The following is a 25,581-nucleotide window of genomic DNA, read 5'->3' as shown; positions in this document are numbered from 1 at the left end:
AAGACTAATTCATGCCCTTAATAACTGGATGTCCGGTGGGATTTCCCAGCAGATGTCATCTTTCAAAGTCAGTTTTTATCACCATTATGCAGCTCTGTGGTTGTGTGTGTGTGTGTTGTATAAGAGTCGAGAGGCATTGTCCTGTCTCTGGAAGCGTGAAGTGTTTACCTGACGTGACTGCCTGTTCATTTGTTTAGACGTCCGATCTTCTACGGATCAAACCCGACGGTCCCGGCGCGTCAGGACGCTCACGCTCGCCTGCCACATGCATCATTTAAAGTAATTAACGTACGCTATGCTGTAATCCAGTCAGATTAACGCTGAGCTGTGCTCCGCCTCCTCGCAGATTGTCAGCGTCGGGAAACACGTCAAAGGCTACCATTACATCATGGCCAACCTGGTGAGGGAAAATGACTCTTCTTCACACGGTGTCCCTGTTTGTTTGTCTGTCTCTCATCATATCTGTTTCACCACACCTCCACAGATCTGCTCACCAACATCTCAGTCCATTTGATCTATAGACTGTGTCACAGTATCTTTAAAAGGCTTCATTAAAGGGACCAAACCAGAGAGGGAAGGCTGTGATAATTTGAAGTGTATAAGCCATGAAATATCTTACAGTGAAATCTAATGGCTGCAGAATACAGAATACAAAATTAACATTTTAAAAAACCACTGAATTTATAGCATTTAATTATTTCAACTTGAAAGCCGTCTGTCTGAAATAACACAGCGAGAATTCCTCACACCGGTAATTTCAAGTCGCGCAATTTCCCCAAAAAACCTGACATTTTTCTTCTGGTTCACAACTTCAGATAGAAAATTCAAGTGTGCAAGTTTCCAGCCGCTCATCAGAAACTTCCCTCTCTCTTTCAGATTAATGAGCGTCACTGTGTAGAGTTTGACACCAGGAGACTGTTCCCACATTTATCTGAAGAAAAAAAATCATATTAGACACAAATTATTATTCCAAGCAGAGGATTTTTATGTGCCCTAAAACATGTCTGGAGGTCATCTTTAAGAATTCAGCAGTGGTTGGGTAAAGTCACACCACTAGACTGAAAATAAGCTTTAAAAAATCAGTCAGACAAATTAAATATAGTTAAATATAATCACGTTGGGCTCTGGGAAATTATGATTGATTATGATGTTTTGTAAAGACTTTGATTGATTGGTTGATTCTCCAGTTAATAGCGTTGAACTGTACTTTCAGTTACTGTCAGTGCTAATAATGCCCAGATAATGAAAGACCAATGAAAGTCTCACTTTCCTTATCAACCTTTCCCTTTTTCTTGTTCATACTTTCACCTCCATCTGTCGTCCTGTGTGATGCAAAGCAGCAGAACCTGCACACATTTAGCGTAAATGATCAAAGTCAGTATCTGCAGGAACATGTAGTAAATGCTAGCTATCTGTGAGTCTCGGACCATGACCCAGTCCTTCCCTCTTGTCGCCCCCCTTTAAGGGTTTTAAGGACATCAACCTGGAGCGCTTCATGCACGGTGGAGCCAACGTGACAGGCTTCCAGCTGGTCGACTTCAGCAACCCGATGGTCATCAAACTGATGCAGCGCTGGAACAAGCTGGATCAGAGGGAGTATCCCGGCTCGGACGCCCCACCCAAGGTAGGTCTTCTGAGAAGTTTTCACAAAATGAAATGAAGCTAAAGGAGCCTTTGAAATGACTCCCTTCTCTTGGTGTTTTAATCATCCATTTGGGGGTGACTGAGTTGTTGCAAAGGAAGAAAATATAAGTAAGGACATGAAAAATCAGCCTGATGCGAAAACTAACGAGCAGCAGCTGAAGATAAAAGACGTTCACGAGCATGTACACGTATAAACAGGAGGAGTGATCGTCAGCAGTCCGCTTCACCTCGTCCACCGCCGTCACATGCAGCGATGTGACAGACTGACCCACTTTACATTCTGCTCAGCCACCCAGATTGCAAATGGCAGTGGGGCAAGAAGGCATCACGCCACGGTGGTCAGCGAACCTCCTCCCCTGCAGCAAATCTGAGCGTCCAACAAAGATTTCTGTTTTAAAATCCAGAGGCAGTGGAGTGAAAACGGTGTGAGTCAGGCCAACAGAGAGAGTGTGTGTGTGTGTGTGTGTGTGTCTGATGGATTGAGGTGGTTCAAATCAAAAGTTTACACTACGGTGAGATATCACATGATGTGTGTGAAATCTGGGAGCTTGCTATACTTGTGGGATCCCACAACTTCCTGGGGATCAAAATGGCCGACGACCGCAAGCTTAAATGGCTGTTTGAGGGTTGAGGGAAGGGTAAGGCTGTCCGGTAAGATCGTTAAGGTTAGGGTAAGGGTCCCCACAAAGATAGATGTGCAGTGTGTGTGTGTGTGTGTTATCTCAGTGCGCATGTTTATCCCCGACTCCATTTCTTGATAAATTGCTCTCTCTCCTGGAAATCCACTCAGACTAAATTACTCTGCTCCCCACTAAGTTTGTCCACAGCCTGAGTCACAGTCAGCCCTTCTTCCCACTAATGTATTAACATGGCCGGCGAGTTGAATCTTCTTCTGGCATGTTTACTCACTTTGCAAAGACAAATGCGATGCCGCGTGTTTAAAAGGTCCAAGAATCAGCAGGCGGTGAACTAATTAGAGATTCCTGTTCTATGTACGGCAGCGAGCTTTCACATGACGGAGAGAATCCTGGAGATTTTAAACCTCATTCACACCTGGTGTCAAGGTATAATCTGGATCTGGATGATGAGATCTGGTGTGATCTTTGCGTTTACATTTGGTGCCAGTAACTGCTCTTGTTCTGTTTAGATTGTTAAGATGAAGGTTGCGTGTCACTTAAGGCAACCGTGTGCTGCTTTTCTGTAACCTTGCCAACTAGGCTAAAGTTCCTCGTGTTATAAGAAGGTAATCGAGCCTGTGGAGAGGCTCGCTAGCATCTCAAACCCCTCAAGAGTCTCCCAATGCCACGCTGCTTTATTGACTCTGCTCGTTATTTCTTTGTCAAAGGAAAGAGTAGAGATCTGTAGCTTTTTGTTGAGAGGCTTGAGATTGGAAAAGACTGAGGTATGTGGCCTTGAAACATCCTCATATCAGGTACAGATTACATGATTATACCAGGCTTAAATTCATTAAAAGTAAAGTTCTAGTGTCTACCTCTGACTTCAGCAATAACAACGTTGATATACACCATCTCAAACATTCATCTTTGAATAAGTAAATAAGTAAAAAGTAGAAGTACTGCTGCCGTCATGCCAACACTGGCAAAAGCAGAAGCAGCAGTTTTAGCCACTTCCTGCTTGAAAGCTTCAAGAGTTGGGGGCAGACAGATTTTAGCTCATGTGGGTTAAATCATCAGCATCAGTTGGCCTGGGTTAACATTTCCCAACCAGGAGAAGGTGTCCACCTTCAGCTTTAAGCCTGGTTCCAGACCTCTGATCATCTCCCATGTGGCCCAGTTTCTTCAGTGACTTGGTTTGGTGTTGTGCTCATCAACAGGTTGATTTCCTGGCTGGGGAAGCAGTCGGCCAATCAGAGCTTTGTTGGCAGGATTAAGAATGGGGATGTCACCTGGCTATGTAGCTAGCAACAGAAAAACATGGATGAAGTAGACGCAGCTGTACGGGTTGTTTTAAGTCGACTTACAGAACAAATAACGAGACCCTCCTGTTCATGCCCCTGGCAGCTTTGAGCTGCAGTGAAGATGGTTCTGAGTGTTAGTTAGTTTGTCCTGCACCTTGATTGTTTGTGTGCATGTGTATGTGTGTTACTTTGGGCAGCTTGTCAAAGAGTAACCGGGGGGATAGAGTGCAGCAGTCTCCGTAGAGAGCCATAATGTCACAGTGAGCAGTGGGCTAATGAATAGGATTCACCCCCAGCCGGAGGCTAAGTTAATGAACTCCTGCTAGCTGGGATAATTAATGCCGGACTGCTACCCGGCTGGACAAAACACTCGCCTTTTTTCTCTTTCTCTTTCCCCCCGCTCATTCTCCATCTTGCTGCCTTTTCGTCATTCACTCAATTACGGTTTCTGCCGCGCCAGAGGTGAGTTTTAGGGAAATGTACGGCTCACGAGGGAGAGAGCGATTTTTGTAGACGCAAATAATCAGAGGCAACGCAGAGTCCTCAGGTCATAGATAGATTAGGGGAAATTGGGAGGCTTACACTGTGGGGAATATGCTCTCCTCTCCTCGCCTGCTCCTCCTCTCCATTCCCAGAAAAATAATGAACAGAGTGAAACTGCTGCGTCTCTGCAACAGCGAGGCCGTTACAGCGCGCTGCTTGGCCCTGCAGAAACTCAGTGTGCTCTCAGAGGCAGCCTTACGCAGGTTGTTTTTAAAGAGAAATATTACAGAACATTTTGCCTGTCCAGCTAAATCAGCATTTAATTGGCCTCATACCTTTTTTTTGTTCCCGTGGCAGGGTGGCCTCCAGGTTACAAAGACTGTAATTTACAAATCACGTGCTGGATTTCTTTTTCTTTTTGATAAATCTAATGAGCCAGAGTTGAACCATAATTCCTACTGCAGTGTTCTTATGTATAAATAACCCAACCGTGCTCACATACAGTAACATCTGTGTCCAATCACCTCCTCTCGTCTCCCAGTACACCTCAGCGCTAACATACGATGGGGTGATGGTGATGGCCGAGGCCTTCAGGAACCTGCGCAGGCAGAAGGTGGACATTTCCAGACGGGGGAACGCCGGCGACTGTCTCGCCAACCCGGCCGCCCCGTGGAACCAGGGCATCGACATGGAGCGCACTCTCAAACAGGTGAGAGAGGGGGAACAGAGGGTGTTTGTTGTTGAAGGATCACACACTGGCTGCTTTCACAGCTTCTTTTCTTTTCCTTCACTTGTAAAAATTGTTGTTGTACGACTCCATCTCTGTCCTTAATGAATAGACGTGATCCTCTCATCTCAAGCCAGATTTAAAGTTTAACACGAGGGGTAAACGGGAAACACAACCCTGTTATAGCAGCAGCTGCTGTATGTACTTTATTTCAAGCACTAACAGAGAGCAGGGGTGAACAGAGGGTTTGCAGAGGAGATGTCTTTGTTGGACGTATGTTACTGTAAAGAAGATTCAACCTGCTTCATCATGGTATCTCTGCAGGTGTAGCTCTGACATGTTCTTCCTGTCTGCTGCGGTGTAGCTACAGAAACTGCTCACGTAGCTTCTGTAGGCGCAGCATAACCCTGGTAGTATTAATGAGGCTGCTCTCTCTGGAAGAGAGCACATTTCCCCAAAATGTTGACTGGGTCTTTTAACGCCCTCAAAACAGTTGATTCAGGTGCGTTTCAGCCACGTGATGCTCAGAGAGAAAAAGCTGCTCGGCTTAGTTGAATGAAGCTCTAGCACGAGGGCGAAGGACCCAAAATGGAGGCTCAGAGATGCAAACGAAAGAAGAACCAAAATCTACAAAAGTACAAACGACACATCAGGTCATAACAACTTGTAGGTTCAGTCATAATGGAGGGAGTTTAGTCTTTTAAAAACATTCACTACATAAACTGTCACAGTGATGCTGACACTCTTGTTCTTCTCGTATCGATCTGTTTTTTTCCTCCTGAGAGGAATTGTTTTCTTCTTCTTTGGTTGTAAACTGACCTGTCACCTCTTCATCATCTCACGTCATCTGTGTCCTCCTCTGTGTGCAGGTCCGGCTGCAGGGATTAACAGGTAATGTCCAGTTTGACCACTATGGCCGCAGGGTCAACTACACTATGGACGTGTTTGAACTGAAGAATAATGGACCCAGACGGGTAAAACATCACACCACACTGCTTTCTTTTGTCTCATAGATGAATAATAAAAGTAAAAGTCAGCGATACTGTTATGTCTTAGCTCACACAATACATCCTTTTTACGATGAGCGATATGTGCAGGCTGCTGTCATGTGAAGTGTCTGGGGGCTGGGACGATACGCTGTGTAGTGTGGCATTTTCTATTATCATAAGTAGGCTTCCAGCATCTCTGCCTCTGCTGTGACAGGATGGATGTCTGGAGATGAAATTCAGGGAAAATGGGAAAGAGAGAGAGAGAGAGCTCTTGTGAGAGTGATGGCAAGAGGGTGAAATGAAATGGAGAGCAATCAAGGTAGAGGAGGAGGAAGAAGCAGAGAAGGAGTTCCCATCAATCAAAACCTGCTTTGGTCTGTCTTCCTGCTCACAGCGAGGGTCCTGTCAGGACACAGTGTGTGTGTGTTTGGGTCACAGCCTCTCTCCTACTATTCCCGCGCCCCCTCAATCATCCCGATGCCCCCCCGGCACACGGGAGAAATCGGGCCAATCGCAGCTCCACATCCTCTCTGGCTCGCCACCAGCAGCGGCCAAACAGCAGCCAGCTGGCTCGCTCAGCAGCTCCAGTCTCTCTGACTTACAGCTGCTCATGGCTGCTGTCGAAGCTCCCCGTCTATTAGGAGATCAATACGTCACTTTGACAGAATATTGGTTTGCAGATGCGTATTGGCTTTTTATTAAAGGCCATATATCAGCCGATCAGCGTTGTTTAGTCGGAGGATGTTCATATTGTGACCCCAGCGCGTCGTCCAGCCGACCACTTACTGTCTTTAAGTGGAGACACAACAAGATGAGATGATACTTTTATAAATTGTTAATAATGCAGAATCTAAGTTCATTCTCAGCCTTGGAAATAGTTGACAAAGTGATCTTCAGTCTAGTTTCTTTTTACCAGAGATTTCAACTGCATTTCACAGCTGCAGGTAAAGATCATGAGAGGACATTTTAATCTACTACTTTTTTAAGTGTGAAAATTCAGTTTGAGAGTAAAGGTGTGATATTATGAGAGAGAAGAAAATAAAAGCACTGATCAAACCAAGTCAGAGCCACCACTTTTCTCATTTTGACATTTAAACTAATTACATTTCTGCTCTTCAGTATTTGATTATTTTCAAAATATTAAGTCTCTTTTGCCACAGTATTATGACATATTTTGAATTAAAATTACAGCTGTGTTCTCAAAATATTGTTTGTTCTGCTGACACACAACTTTATTCTTACAGTATTTTTTCTCAAAATCAAATTAGTTCCATCCTCACTGGGTGAAAGAAGCTCGTTAACTCAGTTATTACACAACTGACATTCTTCACTTTGGTCACATGACGACACCAAGTCTTGACATGTTATTACAATAAAAAAAAAATTCACTCAGTTGATATTGAAATCAATCAATTTGCTCCTGAGTTGAAGAAACCAGGTGGTTAACTGTGGTTTTATATTATACAATTATAATATAAGCTGACATTTATCCATCATTTGGAAAGTTATATCATCATTTTATATCACAATATAATTGTATATCGTTATCGTTTTGTCGCCCGGCTCCGCTCATATTTTCTTCTCCCTGCAGATCGGCTACTGGAACGACGCAGACAAACTGGTCCTGATCCAGGACTCTCCGCTGCTTCCAAATGACACTTCTGGCATGGAGAACCGCACCGTCGTCGTCACCACCATCATGGTAAGAGACCGGCATGCGCTCGCCAACACACGCACGCACACATGCACTCATGTTCTTAGCAATTTGTAACACCAGGAGACTTTATTATGTGGTGCTGCTGCAGACTACACTCAACATAATAGCAGAGGGATATGCAGAGTCAGGAGCCCGAGGTTCAGCAGCTACACGTCTTACATCCCACTCCAAACATCAAACCCTGAATTCAAATCTCCGACAGTCTGACAGGAAAGCACGGTGGTCGGCTGCACTGTTACGCCTCACCACCTTTTCCTTGTGAAGAGCTTCAGTTTATTCTGAGGCTCTTCACAAGCATTAGTACACCACTATTTGGGATGAACCTTGTGTTCTTGGGTAATCGTTCTTGTTTGATGCTGACAGATGACGATTGACGGACGAATCTGTGATAAAATTTCTAACATTTTCATCTTTAGAAAACGTGTAGTTGTAAAGTTTCCAGCGGTGGACTGAGGAACTTTGCGTATTTCAGCTTTTACTACCTTTCACGGCCTTTATGTTGCGAGTTACGACCGACCAAAGTTCAGGGATCACAAGCTTTGTTACAACAGTGTCAGTGAAGACACCCTTAAAAAAAAGGGGGGATTTATTTTTATTGCTCCAGTAGAAACATCAATAAAACATCATACAACTCCAGAACTAACTACCGTCACTTAGATTTTCTTTTATTGCACCAATAAACATCAAGCAGCTGCCGTTACTGAGGCTTTTGTTCTTACTGCAGAGATGAGAGAGTTCATAAAAGACTTCCACACTTTTTTATTTTTATTTTTTTACACACAATAGAAATGAATGGCCTTTGCATGGCATGTGAATCTCTGGCTTTAACATGGCTGACTTGAGCAAAAGCAGCCAGATGTTGAGCGTACATGTAGCAGCTGAGTGGAGGAGGGAAGGAGGTGGGAATGGAGAGTCAACAAGCTCAGCACAATCCCTCCCTCTTTTCAGCCCCTGATGAGGAACCCCATTTTAAGAAACTGAGCCCCCTCCCCCCAGTTGGACGCGAGCAGGATATGAAAGCCCTTAATGGCAGAGTGATGGACACAGCAACCCGAGCCAAAATGAGGCCCTAAAGACACTGGGCGAGAGGAGAGGGACACGGCAGCTTTGTTAATGGACGCCCTGTTCAGAAATCTGAACGAGAAATGGAGCCACTCAGAGCCGTAATGGAGCCCCCTCGAGAGGAAAATGAAATGCAAATCGAGGTCTTTTTTTAAAGGACGGTGCTTGTGGATGGACACCCATTGAGGCTAAAATGGGCCCCCCCCCCAACTCCTCAAACAGCACAGTGTCTGTTTACTCGCATAAACAAGCTCCCGCTACACCTGTTTGTGTGTGTGCTAGATTCATACATTGTCATGCCCCCTCCACCCCCCCGTGTGTTTGTGTGGCCGATCACAGCTTGATCTCCATCCTGGTTTGAATTTGTGAATCTATGGGTCAGAGAGAGAGAGAGAGGCGTTACCACAGAGTGAATATACATTATGTCTGACTGAATTACTGTTTGTTCTAAATCTGTCGCCTCCTCCGACTACCTGCTCCGTACAGTACATTACACACTCAGAGGGCTTCCTGTAAGCCTTAAAACAGCTTAGAAAGACTAATGCTCTCATAATCATCCCAGTTCATATCCATCATGCTTTTATGCAGCATGATATTATAGTTACATTGTGACGGCTGCCTTTCACTCCCGCTTTTACTGTTTGTTTCGCCGTGTTCACGAGGTCAATGTTTTAATGTTTGTAAACTTAATGAAGTGTCCCGGTGTTAGATCACACCCAGGCTGCCTCTGTGTCTCTGCCGTTATAAAGGAACAGTTCAACATTTATTTGTTTGTCGTCAAAGCTGGTTACCTCTGGTGTTTAATAAAGTTAGCTCTTAGCTCTGTGAAATCAGATTTAAAGGCAGCAAATTTGCCAAACCATGCCTTTTAGTTTCTCTTAACTTGAACCCTGAAGAAGCTTGTGATACTTTTGTAGAAAGAAGAAGTGGCAGTGATATTTTCATTGGATTTCTTTCATGTTTAAGTGAACATGAGATGTAAATTTAAGTGCAGACAGAGAATCCAAGGCTCTCTGCCTCACTGTGTGCGCTGTGATCTTTCTTGTGTCGTCTTTTTTTAATTTTTCCCCCCGCACTGTTTAGCTGTGTGTTGTATTTCCAGTTCTGACAGATGCCAGACATGTGGTTTGTTGTAATCTGTCTAGACTCATGCACAGGGCCTAAAACTGAGACCCGAACCCGGCCTGACTGAACCTGCCTGGTTCTGTTAAATTTGAGGCTGTATTTGTGTTGTTTCTTCTCCTAGGTTATATTCTTGCTTTGGAAAGGCTTTCAAACAAATAAAAAATGGCCTTTGTCAGCCGATAAGTCATAAACAGTATGGTCTGAAGCTAAAACATAGAAATCCAGCTGAACTTTGAACAGGCACCGTCTGATGCACAACACGATCGTGATGTGTTCACAATGCAGAGGCCTTCCTCAAATCACTGGGGACTTTAAGAAGCTTCCCTTTTTGCAAGTGTATGCTTGATTTAATCCATTATTGACCACCAGCTCAGCAAGTTAATGCAACGTATTGGCTGCGCTCTGTCATCGAGTATCTACTTCCAACACATGACTCACATCAATGCAGATGAGTCAGAAAGAAAAACAGAGAGAGAAAGAAGTTGCAGGTGAAAATAATCCAAGTCAATCACAACATGGGCTTGAAGCTTCATGCAAAAAAAAAAAGGGTCCAAACCTGACACGACTGGGACCTGTCCCGTCAGGTTGCAGTACTCCATGAACCACCGTGTCTGCTTGACCAGTTACAGCAGCAACACCAGCAATCCCTGAGGGTTCCTGGAGCTTATCCCCGAAGTGGGCAAAGAACAGAACCCGTGACAACAGATACACGTTTCTTTTTATGTCACGTTTCAGTAAGTTCCTGCAGTGGAGACTGGTACCTTGGAAAGAAGTATAACTTTTCCTTTAATGTAAAAAAGACAAAGAAAGAGTGTATCGGGTTAGTAGCTGTCAGGAGCTTGTTAGCAGTCTGAAAACGTTGCACAGCGAGGAGATGCTACTGGCTTTTATACTGAAGATTGCAGTTAGCTAGATAATGATATAAATGACTTTTTCAGAGCCCAAACGTTGGTGGCAAATCCATTTCATTACCACACGTCATGATGTTCTCCTGAGCTATTTTGTATATAGCTGTCTCAGACTGGCTCTGGCTGTAGCTGCCTGGATGTTGATGCATCAGCTCTCACAGACGAGGACAAAGCTGAAAGTGATGAAGCGTTTCTCGGCTTTAAACTCTTCCACTGCACTTTAAACCTGGCACACCATCACTCTGCCAGAGGGAAAGACAGGCAAACAAACTCCTGCTGTAATGATGCTCTTATTTAGCCTTTGTTTGAGGAAATCTGGAGGTGGATGTGTTTGGGTTTTATGGACGATTGTGAAACCCAAAACTTCCTCCAGATGACGCAGCTCACACTGAAACACACTGGGCCTCGTGCAAGAAGCAAACAGATTAATTCTGAACAAGCGTGAAGTGTTGTCAGAGCAATGACTCAGTAGTAGTCTGAGTCTTTTAGCAGGTACTTTCACCTGTATTGGAGTATATCCCTCATCTATTTCTAGTCTAGTCTCCACAGTCAAGTACTGTTTTTTTTTTTTAAATCTCTGTCACAATAAGGCTCTCTGAGGACACACTGTGGACAGGTTTGGATTTATTTTTGAGGGTGCCATATTACCACCACTAACACTGCTTAATATGTTATGTTTACAGGCTTTAAGATCCAATTTCCTCCTCTTTTTACTCTTTTTTTTACTCTAATTTTGTGAAAACTGCCAGCGAATGGAGGAGAGCAGGCAGCTTTATGTAGCATTTTGGGGGCTTTAATTCTGCTAATAATCAAATTATGGCATCTGTAAAGTTCAAATGAACAGTTTACAAAATCTAAGAGGGTTTTCTTTTTGAGTAAACATAACAAAAATGAATAAGAGAGGTTCAGGGTTGGAATATGAAAATGGTCCTGCAGGAGGCCGCGTTAATGTTTGAGGCAACTTGAATGTTTAAGAAGCGAAGAGTAAGATTTGTGTGATTTATACAGCAGACGTTAAGTTTAAAATCTTCTTTAATTTTGAGTTTTACTTCATGTTTGTTGCTGGAAGTAGCAAACAGTGACAACTACAAGTGTATAGTTTGTATATGAGGCTGAGGCTCAGCTAGAACAACAGAGGCTTTCACTCTAAAACCTCCGACAAGGCCGTGATGTCCCGTCAAAAAAACAAAAAACAAAACGGACATTTGCAGTTTTTTTTCCCCTGTTCGTGCTTTAACTGTTTTCAGTTTCGTGTAACCGCGTTAAATCAAAGTTGAATAAAGATGTGATTAGTGCCTCGAGTGGCTTCTGATGAACGCGAGCCAGAAATGAGTCGTTTACCGAGAAGCATCTGTGTGTGTGTGTTTGCTTCAGAAAATGTTTTGTGCTCAAGTTATTGTACAACATGGACCATCATCGCTCATCTTCAGACAGAATGTGCGACAGATTGTTTATCTTGCATGATTTTACACAGCTCAGTCAAACATGTATGTGTGTGTTCCCTGATGTACGTACACTCGGATTTGTGACATGAAGTGGGCGCTGTGGTGTGTGTGTCTGTCTCCATGTGTTCGTGTGCTTTTAATGGCATGTTTAATTAGTCTCATTAGGCAGTGAGTGAAGCAGTGTGGTTGTGATTATTGACCAGCCTGTCAGCCATGCTGGCCTTTGCTGTGAAGACCTCTGAAGCACTGCTCTCTTCTTGTGCCAGAAACACTGACTGAATCCTTTATCTCTGCCACTTATCCTCTGCTCCTCTGGCTGCCAGCACCGTCATACACCCTGCTATCACAAATTATATGGATTATGATTATGTTTTCTCTTTGATATACATCCAAAACATCTGTGAAAATCTGCCTGCGAATCAAGTCTCTATCAGTAGATCGTGAACTCTAAAAATTAAAGTCGCCAGTTTGAGAAAACATGGCACTGCTTTAGTTGAAGTGTTGCTCGTAAGATGAGCAATGATCAGAGTTTATATGTAGAATGTTTCTAACCTCAAACACACTGTCACTAAAATTAAGACTAAGTAGTTAATGCTTTATGTCATTTCTGAACAACTTCCCCTAGAGTTTCCTCAGAGGAACTTTATAATTTGTCATTAATCACAGGGAAAATATGAATTTCCTTGAAGGAAATTACTAGAAACTTTACAGTCCCTATCTGTTGAACTGTATTTTTACTTACGCCCCAAATTGACGTCCGTATTAAAGGAGGAGCTAGCTTGGCGGCACATATGCTGACGCTGCTTTGTTCTGCATCATGCCTCTGATTCTAATCTTTAAAACCACACACTGAGGCGACATTACCCCGGCTTTGTTTGGTTCAGTGTTAACCAGCAAAGGCGGCGAAATCAAAGGTCTATTTAATGGCGCTATAGTGTAATCTCTGCACACATATTTAGCTTAGAGTTATTTCACTGAACGTCTAGTAGCACTGTCTGTACTTTCCTGTAATTGGTACCAAATCATAGAGTTCGTTCTAGGAAACTTCCTGGAAATTATTCATAAATTCTGGACTCACAAAATGAGGCAGAGTTTTTATGTAATTATAGCATCTTTAAAATTATTCTGATGATTTCAGTTTTTGTTAAAAACGAAAGAAAGTTAAATATTAGCTGTCTAGTGGCTCTAGTGGATTTCAGTCTGTCATTCATTTATTCATTTATCACTGGAAACAAGAGGAGATGTTGTAGCTCGTCCACCGAAGTCACATTGTCGCATATTCACATGACAACGGACAAACAAACTCTCTGCAGTAAATTAAAATGAACTGGAATTAATGAAGCGGAAGTGGACCAACACTATCTGTATTTTCCCTACATAATTAGCATCAAATTGTGCAGTTATTTCCAGGAAACTTTGCAGAAATGATTAGTATGATGGATACAAATAAGTTAATGGCAAAATGTTAAGCTTTGTAAGACAGTTTTATAACAAGCTTATCAAATTATTTTAATTTACTTTGTATTAACGCACAAATGCGCTTCGAGTGAAGAGGAGCTCTTTGTGTTGTGTTTACTCTGGTGAATTTAAAAACATATATTCAGAATACAAATGTTTTATTTGACATACAACTACTGAATTGCACCATCATTATTTTGTACAGTAAGATTTTGTTGTGCCGCAGGCTCAGTCGAGCATTTGCATTCTCTCCCCACTGAGGAGTCTTTGGTTTACCTTGCTTTGGCCCGGGGCGATGTCAAGCAAACACATCTCAAGAATAAATTGCTCCTGTTCTCAGTATGCAATCGGCTTCCTTCCATGACAAAAGTAATTTGTTTGGAAATGTAAGCGAAGAAACCAAACGAGATTTACATTCAGATCACTCTCTGAGCAACAGCGAGTCTAATGATCTATAACCTACCTCTGGTTACAGTGTAGACTGATGTAGCCACCCCTGATTACTTTAAGTGTTCGAGTCGAGCCAGGCCTGTTTTGGGTATTAAGTCATTCGCTCCGACTGCAGCTCATTCCTCACTTCCCTTTATCTTTATGTCTGCCTCCGTTTCTGCTTAGTCATACTTTTCCCTCCTTCTCTTTGAGTCTCTGTGTGTCATGCATCCACAGTTACACTTTGATGATTTTTTATTTCTTTCCTGCCTGAACTCGTCTGTGCTGAGTATGTACAGCACCTGGCTGTCATTATGATTACACATGCATCTCTTTTCTCTTGTACAACGCTCAACGATCTTCAGGAAAGAAATGCATCGTATACAAACCTGTGTGCATGAAAACATAAGCTGCAAAGATAACTACGACTCCCAAGGTGCATCTCAGTAAGAAACATCCAATCACAGAGCTTAAAATTCTGTTCTGTTGTTTTTTAGAGAACTGATAACACAATCTGCAGCTTAACTCATTTAACTTTTGGATGAATTCAGCAGCTAAAGCTCTGAATTTTCTATTTCATGCCTCCAACTGGCTTCTTCATTGCAATGGCAGCTAAGGCTCATGGGTATCGTAGTATTTAGAGCCATCTGCCACAATGAACTGACTCAGACACAGAATTTTTAAAAGTTAAAACAGGAATTAATAACAGGGAAATGATCCTTCGGCAGCCATTTTGAAACTTTGTGGATGCCGGTAAATTTGTTTCCCACCATTGAACCTGACGTCATTATTTAACCACACAGTCTATTTGGAAAATGTTCCATACTCCAAATTACTGATAGCATCTTTAATTTAGGTAACCAGCTACAGCAAATCAGTCATCAGCGATGCCATTTTTTAAAAAAGCTTTTAGGAGTTTTCAAGTGTTTGGTGCAGCTTTAAAATGTTCTTTCATTGCTTTTTCATGTTCAACCCTAAAAAAAAACAATGTCATGAACTGAACCTGAATGTACCCTGTGCAGTTTTCTTGTAAAGGCCTAATAAATATGTCAAATGCATTCCCTGCCTTATTAAACATTGTTAACATCCATGTTTGCTAGCTAGCACTCGTGTTTGTAGGGACGTCACTGCCACCAAATGTTTATCCAATAAACAGCATGAAATCATCAGCTAAAGTTTGTGTACTGCATCACCTGCGTGATGCAGGTGAGATAGAGACAAAATGAAGGCCTGCTCATCAAAACATTGCTCCATAGCACCCCTAGTGGTCAGAAACTTCACAGAGCACCTTTAACCTCGACCCTGGTTTGTATCAGTGAGCTACAGTTCCTGTTTGTCATTCTGTCGTCTGTTGCTGTGTTTGTGTGCGAGCCCTCGTGTCTGTGCGTCCGTCTGTCTGATAGTTTGGTTCACTGGTTATGGTCCCTTGTGTAGGAGGGTCCCTATGTGATGCTTAAGAAGAACTGGGAGATGTACGAGGGCAACGACCAGTACGAGGGATACTGCGTGGACCTGGCCTCGGAGATCGCCAAACACATCGGCATCAAGTACAAGATCTCCATCGTCCCCGACGGGAAGTACGGCGCCCGGGACCCGGAGACAAAGATCTGGAACGGCATGGTCGGGGAGCTGGTGTACGGGGTAAGAACCTCTGTGTTCTCTGTTTGGATGACAGGGAGACGCTCTTTTCTCCGCTCTCTACTATTTTAGACAGAAATGATCTTTTCATCTAAACTGACTCATCACATTCAAACTTTAATTTCATGCTGTCAGTAAGATTCATGATGGTATTTAGAGACAATGCTGTGTCTTCTCCTAATCTATTAGTTCTGACAATACAGTGTATTTATACAGCAGCTTGGCCTTTGACAGAAAAAATGGTTTTCAGCTTTTTTAAAGCAGAAAATGGCCAGAAATTTGTCAAATTATTTCATCCACACTGCAAGCTGAGAGTCCAGAAAAGCCAGATATATTTAATAGAACAATTTGCTCATCATTTGTTATCTGCATGAAAATCACAATAAAGTCACGAATATATGTTTGTGTTTGTTAAAATGATATTATCTAAATGGAAGTAAATTACCTGCACCTGCAGATATTTCAAAATAAAAGCCCTGTAGGAACTGTAAGGCTTTTAATGTGAAATATCATATCAGCTGTTATTGGAAAAAAGTGAGAAATTTGAAATAATAATTGAATAAAAACACTGAAAACTGAAAATGCTATTTGATCATTAATGCTGAGTTAAAAAGATTTCCTAATATATTAAATACTCTGTCTTTACAGAGAGTTTTGCTGGACAAGACGTCTCTGTACAAACAGTATTTCTAGATCTGCAGAGTTCAACTTAATCGACTTAATCTCTGTCTGAAGCGCTGCAGCGCTGTGTTGTTTGTTGTGTAGATAATTAAACTCATCTGAAATGAAACTGTAAACAGGCGAGCAGTCTGTGGTGGTTTTAATGCTAGCAGGAAGAAGGGAATTAGAGTAGCATTAGAGCAGAGCTTTTGCAGGAGGTTAAAGAGGAGAAGCGCGGGTGTGGAGCTTGTTAAAGAATCTCTGAGGTGATGAGGTGGTTTGGGGTGAGGTATCTTTCCGCTGCAGACCTCAGTGTGGGATTGGAAAGGATGCGAGGATGTGGTGTGGGATGATGCTGGGATTTCAGGGCCTAAAAAGGCATCAAAGTGAAGAAAGAAAGAAAAAGAGGGTGAATAGAAAGATACAGAAAACTGTTAAAAGTGAGGTCACCTACAGTAAATTAAACTCGGATTTAGGATCAGTTTACGTTTAATTAATAATCCAAACATGTTCTCAGTCAATAATTGTCTGATATTCTGCTCTGTAGCTCTGACAGAGACCATAGTGCTGCAGTTATTTAACCCTCATCCAGGTAGGAAAAGCTCTTAAACGTTTACCTCCCAGAAAATATTCAGTGCTCTGCAGGAAACAATCTCTTTGATGTTTTCATAAGCAGCAATTTGTTTAAGGTGTTCATTATTTTAGAGAAAAATGGAGGAGAAAAGCAGTTTTTCTTCTCTCTTTTTTTGTGATGAGCCAAGTGGCATTTTCACAAAGTGGCATTTTTCTCACCTGCGCCTCTTTGGTACTGCAGTGAGTCACCGTGAAGTCGACTGCAGCGAGGACAGGCACAGTTTGGGATGTGTCAGGACTGATCAAGTAGTACAGTGCACTGCTGGTGTAAAGACTGACCAGGTCGGTTAAAAACACAGGTGCTCTCTGCTGTTTTCACACTTGAATGAGAGACATGCCTGGCCAATTATTAATTATTATTTATGAATATGAACCCTCTTACAGGAAGAGAGCTGTTACTGCACTTAAACCCGGTCGATCTCAGGTCAAGATAACAAGAGCTGTTTGGAACTAGTTGAAGTTTTACTTTAAAGCAGCACTTTGTAAGTTTTGCTGAGCAGCAGCAGCAACAGCGACCTCTGCAGCCACATGTGGTTACTACAGCGCATTGTTAATTTTAAGGTAAAGCAGTTGCATAATGTTGCTTTAAAGGTAAAGATTTGGGGTAAAGATCCATGGTAGGACCAGAGGAGAGAGAGGGTGAACGATGAAATGGTCCTCACAGGTCTAGTAACACTGAAATGTGTGTTTGAAAATACCTTCAGTGCACTAGTGTGTATCGGCAGCAGTGCAGTAACGAGTGTGTGGCTGGGTGCACGGGGGAGGCTGGTATCTTTTTCTACAGCGTTCATGGGAACGTCTGAGGACATGGAAGCTGTCAGCACTTTCCCAGCGAAGACTTTGCCCAGAGACCCATTCATTTCTTCCCCAGCTCTCCCTGAAAAGCCCCGCGCTACCACAAAAGTCCTGCCTCCTTTTAACCTGCCATGTATTTCAACACGCACTAAATGCCCCGAGGCTGTCATCTTAGTGCATTTTGCTGAGGATGAAAGAACTTAAATCTCTTTCATTTTCTTTCCCCCGTCCCTGTTTTTCTTCCTCTCCTACCTCCTTAAGTGTCAGATGGTCGTAATGAAACTTTAAATTCTCGCTGATATTAAGCCCTTTGCTCCCAAGCCAGGCAGGCAAGGTCACACAAGTGTTGCTAAGTCACTAACTTTAATCTGGTTTGTGGATTTTCAGCAAGCCAGCATGCATTTTTCCACAGCTGCAGACCTCAGAGGTGGCTGTATCCCATTTTTGCCTTCCTGTGCTGTAAGCATATTTCTCTGACACATTATTTTATCCTCCCTGCTGATTCTTCCAGAGTTTCAGCTAAGCCTCTCGGCATTAGAGAGGTTTTCAGAATTTCTTTTTCAATTTCTTTTCTTTTCTCCCTCTGTCTTAACTTGATCACTCTGAGATGTATTCAGCCGCCGTCTGTACTCGATCGCTCAGAGATTTGTTCAGTGAAGGGAGAAATTCAGATAAAATGACACAAGCTGAAGAAGAAGAAGAAGAAAATGGGGTAATTGTTGTTGTTTTGTTTTCTGATGGCTGGCTGGCGGTTGGCCTTCGGGATGTCATATCTGTGACTAAGTGATGTTTTATTGTTGCGTGGCACAGCTCAGAGAGATGATCCATCATTTGAATTTGTTTATCTGTCATCATTTGGATTTAGAGCTGCTCTCAGTGGGGCCTCATTCAGACGCCTAATCAAATTCCTCTTCATCCATATCCCCACAGAAAGCGGAAATCGCTGTGGCCCCTTTGACTATCACGTTGGTCCGGGAGGAGGTGATCGATTTCTCCAAGCCCTTCATGTCGCTGGGCATTTCCATCATGATCAAGAAGCCCCAGAAATCCAAACCAGGGGTGTTCTCCTTCCTGGACCCGTTGGCCTACGAGATCTGGATGTGCATCGTGTTTGCCTATATCGGCGTGAGCGTGGTGCTCTTCCTGGTCAGCCGCTTCAGCCCGTACGAATGGCACACCGAGGAGCCCGAAGAGGGCACCGACGGTCCGCCAAGCGACCAGCCCCCCAATGAGTTTGGTATCTTCAACTCCCTCTGGTTCTCCCTGGGCGCCTTCATGCAGCAGGGCTGTGATATCTCCCCCAGGTAAGCCCAGACTTTCTCTCAACTGTCAGAGAAGTTACTCAGCATTTTCCACAAAGTCTCACTGGTACTTCTTTAGCTCTTTCCTCCTCAGGCTGGGGACACATTACATGACCTCTAGGCCAATTATAATCACAACGTCCCGTCACGTCTGATTGGATTGTCTGTGTTAGTCTAGACAATCATACACTCACTACTTAAATCCCCTCGCCTGCCAATCCAGTTCAGACCTTCATCATTATTTCAGAGATGTTTGATTGACTGGACCAGTTCTGACGCCCTCCTGTGACAATCAGACGCCTGTGACAGAAAAAAAACACATTAGTCTTGAAGTTGTTAGTCATGTTAAATTGTCACTGGCACTAAAAACCGTTGTAAGGTGTGTGCATCTGTCCAACAGGAGATGGAAAGTTATCCTCAGCTGACAGGTGTTATGAGTGTGATGTAGTGTGCCCTTAGCTTGAGTCATAACAGCAGCATTCATTATAAACCATCAAGATATTCCTGTTCTTTTCTTAGGGTTTTTGTTCTTCACTCACCATCTGAACTGACATTTCCACTATAACCACTTCATAGTCTAATCTCTGCTAAATATATATACAGTATATTACGTTAATGTTGTTGACACAAGTTAAGATTTTGAATTATAAAGTTTTCTGTTGGTTATAAATGAACCTATAGAATAAAAATGTCCTGTGTTTGAAGCAGTAGTTCAGCCTTTTGGGTTTGGAGTTATAATCACACTTAGCAAAGATTGAAAGTAGCATAAAGCAGCCTGGCTCCGTCCAAAGTTCAACACCTCTAAAGCTCACTAATTTACAGTGTATCTACTTTTTTAACTTGTTTACTATCAGAAATGTAAAAGCAACAGTTTGTCTGTCCTTCAGAAACTGTTCTGATACAATTCCCCCAAAACCACAAGCTGTTGTGTTTACGTTTCTGTTTGTGTATGGATCCGACAAGCCAGATCTCAGGCCACATCACAAAAAAAAAACACACACACAAACGTCAAGGGTTCATCATCTGGGGAGCATGAATTTCTGTACAAGATTTCATGGCAGTCCATCCATTAGCTGTTGAGATATTTTCCTCTGGACTTTAAAAAAAATAACAGGATATTTGTTAGTTTAAGGGCTTTAGAGGTGTTGGTACAGTTGGACTGTTTCCCTTTGTTTCCAGTCTTTATGCTAAGCTAAGCTAAGCTAAGCTAAATGCCCCATCTCCAGCTCTTTATACAGCCCACAGACGTTGGATTGACATCAGTCTTTCCATCTCATAAGAAAGTGAAAAAGCATATTTCCCCAAAAAAAGCTGAACTACTCTTTTAAACTGCAACTAACAAAACTAAACAATGATACAGTGTATTTGCATGGGGACTGTTCCAGAGAATAATATAAAGGCATTAAGCGTCAGTTACTATGTCCTGTGTCCTGCTCATGCTGTGTACCTGTGGCATCACACTTGTTACATGGTGTGTTTGTATTTGTGTGTGTGTGAGAGAGAGAGAGAGTGTGTGTCTCTGCCAGTATTGATTTTCTCTCTCTCTCTCTCTTCCCCAGCCATATTGTTATTCACTGTCCGACTTGCATACACTGTGTTGTCTGCTTGTAAGGGAATTAGGTTGTCTCGGTGTCTGTCAGCTTCGGCAAGTTGTGGCTTCGCGCTCGTACGCCTCGTGTCTGTTGTGTTTCGAGCTCCAGTTACATTAGCGACCATGAACCTGTGTGATTCGTCGAGAACACACTGTCGAGGTGTTGCCTTCACCGTGTCTGTTAACTTCTCTTCCCTTTGTCCAAATTACGAGACAAAAAGAAAAAAACAAAACCCTCCTCGGGCTTCGGACCAGCTGTGGACTGGTGTCCAGAAAGCGTGGCGTACTTTGGCAGAAGGGTGGAGAACTGGGGCTTGAACGGTTTATTGTGTGGCTGTGTTCCTCTCCAGCTTTTAAAGGCTGGTCGTCTTTGTTTTCCCAACCAAAGATCAGGCTTCCTGTCCGTCATCTCACAGTGACATTCTCTCTGCTGACATCTAAAGTTATAGTGAAACCTATAGAGCTGTAAAGCCTGTAATCCTTAATGACTTCTCATTGTCTTTAAAGCCTCTCTTAGCTCTTTGAATGGCTTTGTCAAGCTTAGACTTCCAGCAGATGGATTGTTTGGGTTATTTTAAGCTCCTGCTAAAATGGCTCCTATAGTTATTTTAAGTCTTTCATATAATACGACTTTTATCTGCTTTGTAAGCCCTTATGGATCTCATACTGTAATAGAGTTGGTAAGATTTTAGAAGATGAAAGGAGGAACCAAACAAGCCTGTATCTTTCAGCCTCCCCCACACCGGAGGAGAAACACACAAGATGGAGGATCCCGAGGTACATTAGAGCGCCTTCGAAATTATAGCCCGGCCTCACGTAAGCAACCCATAGAGGAGACTATAGTGGCCCTGTGACTGTGATTAAGCGCACTCATTTAAGGAGTACACTTGCTTTTGTTCACATGTGTGCCGACCACCTCCCACCCACCGCCATAACCATCTCTGCCTGTGTACCGCAGATAAGGACTTCAGAGCCGCACAACAATGTCGGCGTCAGAATAAAAAGTCTACATTTCAACCCCCACCCCCCACCCCCTCTGCTGCATCCCACCTGTCACTGCTAATCCCACGGGCCTCTCCCAATCCATCAGCACAGAGCCCCGGAGCTGAGGAGCGCTTCCACTCCAGTTTAGCCTGACAGGGCAACATGCAAATCCCCTCACACAGGGGAGATTAGACGGCGTGGAGGGAGCGACAAGGGCAGAGGTGAATGGCTCTCGCTCATGGGTTACAGCCGGGAGGCGGCTGGACGCTGGAGACTCAGTCTACATGCAGTACAGTCTCGAAATGTTTGATATTGGATTGCATAAGAACTTCAAGAGCTGTACAAATAATGTTCACCTGTCACCTGGAACAGGTATAGGTGGTTTGTTTTCGTGGATTTGGTCACATTTTTATATTTTTATCCTAAACATCTCATTTTTTCTGTGAGGTTTCAAGTCAAACCTTCTTGTTACAAATCATCTATTTAAACCTGATAAATGCCACCTGTTCACGAGGAGGTTAATGCTCATACTGTTCGTTCATTAGCATAATCAGTGCCCTCAGGTTGCTAAATAAGGCTACCTGTTAATCTCCTTTTATGGGCAAGAAGACTCACAAATTTTCTTAAAAAGGCGTTCTGTCTTCGTCTTGCTGAAATTTCACCAGAAGCAAAAAACAAGCACATCTGTGCAGCTTCAACAAGCTAGCAAGGTTAACCCATAAAGAGGAGAGCTTCGAGCATTTTATTGAAGGATAATCCAGTTATAGAACAAGATCAGCCGGTGGCTTGTAATTTGAGGAAAACCATCTTATTTTTATTACAAAAATACTGCCTCTACAGCTGATTATCCATCAGTTAATAAAGTTATAGTGGTAGAAAAAGACAGATGAAGTAAAGACAGATTGATTTCTTACTAAATAAACCATTAATTCAGGTTGTTATTTTAGCCAATAAACCATGGACACATGCCTTGTTTTAAAATCTTACCCGATTTTTATTGTAAAAATATTGATGATATCTTCTTTAATGCTACGTGAGAGCAAGACAATCTATGAGCTAAAGCTAGTGAGCTAAAGTGAAAGACAGATCTCCCTGCTGTTACTAGTTCAGTGTAGTATTTCTGTAGTATCTCTTTTTTGTTTTTCCTTTACTCTTTTCATGACACAGCTCTAACAGGAAAGGCAGAGGTTGAAATAGCACAGAACGTCTTCCTCTCCTCCTCCTCCTCTCTCTCTCTCTCTTTTAATAAGGGTTAATACCCCCTTCTGCTCCCCGAAGGCAGCCCATAATAATTAATTCAGTGATTAATATCCCGGTCTCCAATGGTAATGTCTCCGTGGAAACAGGAGATGAGGGGAGGCTTAAATGAAATGGTGACACGATAGTCTTTTTAATTGACTACAAATCCCAGATGAATAGGACTTGAAGTTATTCCTGTATTTTCTCCTGAGACTGCAGGATGTCACATCACAAGTCAGAAAATATCAATATAAATATCTCGACAGCCGTCTGCCGCTCCACGCAGGTGTAATTGGTCATGGCTGCACCAGGTGTTCCCAGTCACTTCCGCCTCATCTCTTCAGACGGATTATTTTTGTCTCTTCCGCTGACTCATAGTTGCCACATCTCTGGCGAGCTAATGAGAATGCTGTGATTGGCTTGATTAGTCCTGATTAGCTCGGAGTGCGCGCATCCTGATGGCAAATTTCCTGATGGCTGCAGATGAAGCGTAACTTTTAATTTCAGTTGTGAATTTAGGCCAACAAAAGCTGCGTTTGAAAAGGAGAGAAATGGCTTTCAAGTGGTCTATCTGCGAGATTCCCATTATTCTATTAATTCAATGCCAATTAGCTGTGTTATCCAGCTGACACACGGCTGCTCTGCTGCATCACTTCTTGCTTATGTCAGCAGTGCTTGTTCTTCCTCACACTCGGTTGATTTGTCGCACTATTCCTGCAGATCATGGGCACTGCTGGAGGCTCCTGCTGCCTCTGCGTACAGCAGTGATCTGTAACTTCAAAGTTTAAGTGCGTAGCTAGTGTTTCCTGCTTTGATAATGAGATGGCTTTCATCAAAAACATTCTCCAGCTGAAACATTTATCTGTGTAGCCTTTGTGAAAACATCTCGGAGCTGTGTTTTCCACTCGTGATCCCTCAGTACTGTGTGTCAGAGCTCGTGTGAGCACTTTTTAATTTCAGTAAATCTTCCAAAGAGGTAAACCTGCCGTTTTTCACAAAAAGAAAACAAAGGTTAGAGAAATATCTTACAAATAAACACATTTTTTTCTGTAGCAAAATTTCATTTTTCTCATTTCCTACTGGTGGATTTCTCACTTGAGCCATCACCCAGTGTTTTTGTTCATTTTGAACTATTGAAAGTTTTGTTCATGAAATTATCTCACATCAACAAGACGAACAGTGACGCGCGCTGCTTGTGTCATGACTCCTGATGGCCATATGGACCATACAGCTCGTTAAGGTGTAGGAAATTAGAGGAGTGGATAAATTAAAAGTGAATACGTTGGAAATGTGAATGGAAAACAACAAGATCCACTTAAGATACAAAAAGCCTTCGCTCGAGGTTGCCAGGCAACATTCGCAGAGCGTCGGAGATGAAAGAGCGTGGGTTATCTTTGATGGTATATCTTCATCCTATAGCTTTCTCAGCAGGGAGATCAATAGCCATCAGGAAGAAGGAAGCATTGGAGGGTTTAACTGTTTAAATTCTCAAGTAGTGGACTTAGATTTCTGATTTCCACTATAGTCAGATTCCTTCTCTGAACTTATATACAAATATTTCACACTAAAATCTTTCCAGCGGTGGAAGAGATGTTTTCAGGTCGCTGTTTTCCGCCCGTGAACGTGATATCTGAGGGAATTTCTTCAGATTTGGCACAAACGTTCACTTGTACCCAGATTTTGGTGGTCAGAGGTCAAAGGTCGAAGGTCACGGTGACCTCATAAAACACGTTATCGCCCATAACTCAAGAATTAGTTTGCTAATTATGACAACATTTCACACAAATGTCTAATAGGACAAAATGATGAAGTGATGACATTTTATATCCAAAAGGTCAAAGGTCAGTTTTATCAGCAGCCATGTGTTTCTGGCTTTTATTTGAGAATTGAGAGTAATATAGAGATTTAAAATCTTATATCAGAGGTGAGGAGGGAGGCTGAGGACAGGACGTGGAGACAGAGGTAGGGAAAGGGATCTGGAGTGACAGTTTGTCTGCTATGAATAAGTCAAATAATGTGGTCGCCCCAGGTATCACCCTGAGAGCAGACTAACACCTCCTCATTTATTTAGGCTCCGCTCAAGGTCAGAGCTGTCCCTCTCTTTCTCTTCATCACCTCCTCCACCTCACGTTGCTGTTTTCTTCTCTGCTCACATTTCTTTTCTCTCTGTCCCACAAACATTCCTCAAATCCTTTGGAAATCCTGCACACACACACACACACACACACACACACACACACACACACACACACGTACTCTGCACCAAAATCATCTCTGACAGCAGCTTTTTATTTCCGTTTTTTTCCCTTCACATCAAAGGATATAACAGAGGGGAGTGGGGAATGTGAGCCGTGTGCTTTAAAGTTTGTTACCTCACATCACAGATGGTTTGCTGACTGGTCAATGATACTAATGTGCACCTTATTATATTTAATCCTGAGATGAGATTTGCTTTGCTTTCATCTTGCTTTTTCGTCCTTGAAATTTCATTTTTGCTCCTGAACCTTATTTTCCCTTTAAAAGCTCCTTATCGTCCTCAGATTGAGAAAACAAACATTACTCCTCACTGTGTGACTGTATCTCATATATACAGTATACAGCCCTGTGCTGTAGTAGTCAATATGCTGCTTTTTGAAGCCACAGTATATGAAGCATAGACTGTGAAATATTCAGACCCAGGCCACTCTGCATCAAATGGAAATACTCATGTCCTGTCCACATTCCCCCATGATTATTGGTATATTTATATTTAAAAGTTCTTTATCTCCATGTTTTTGGGTGTAAATAATTGATTGAGACAACAATCTTTGGAATCAGTGTTGAGGATTGAGCAAG

At 42.7% G+C, this 25,581-nt stretch overlaps 1 protein-coding gene across 3 annotated transcripts in view; it reads left to right on the top strand.

The window, feature by feature from the left end:
- LOC108879165 (glutamate receptor 4) overlaps positions 1-25,581 on the top strand; it is a 97,638-nt gene that overhangs the window by 57,445 nt on the left and 14,612 nt on the right. For 2 of the 3 annotated variants that reach the window (XM_018670366.1, XM_018670365.1), the window contains exons 5-11: positions 347-400; positions 1,466-1,624; positions 4,587-4,754; positions 5,642-5,746; positions 7,353-7,463; positions 15,340-15,546; positions 18,562-18,935. In XM_018670366.1, coding sequence (XP_018525882.1) covers positions 347-400; positions 1,466-1,624; positions 4,587-4,754; positions 5,642-5,746; positions 7,353-7,463; positions 15,340-15,546; positions 18,562-18,935 — 1,178 coding nt within the window. Of the gene's footprint in view, positions 1-346; positions 401-1,465; positions 1,625-4,586; positions 4,755-5,641; positions 5,747-7,352; positions 7,464-15,339; positions 15,547-18,561; positions 18,936-21,254; positions 21,346-25,581 lie in introns of those variants that run through there. The other variant, XM_018670369.2, reaches the window with a different exon arrangement.

This window comes from Lates calcarifer, linkage group LG20 (genome assembly GCF_001640805.2).
Source record: "Lates calcarifer isolate ASB-BC8 linkage group LG20, TLL_Latcal_v3, whole genome shotgun sequence".
Taxonomy (NCBI): Eukaryota; Metazoa; Chordata; class Actinopteri; family Centropomidae; genus Lates; species Lates calcarifer.
The sequence above is the reverse complement of the archived record's forward strand: the minus strand, read 5'-3'. Positions and strand labels throughout refer to the sequence as shown.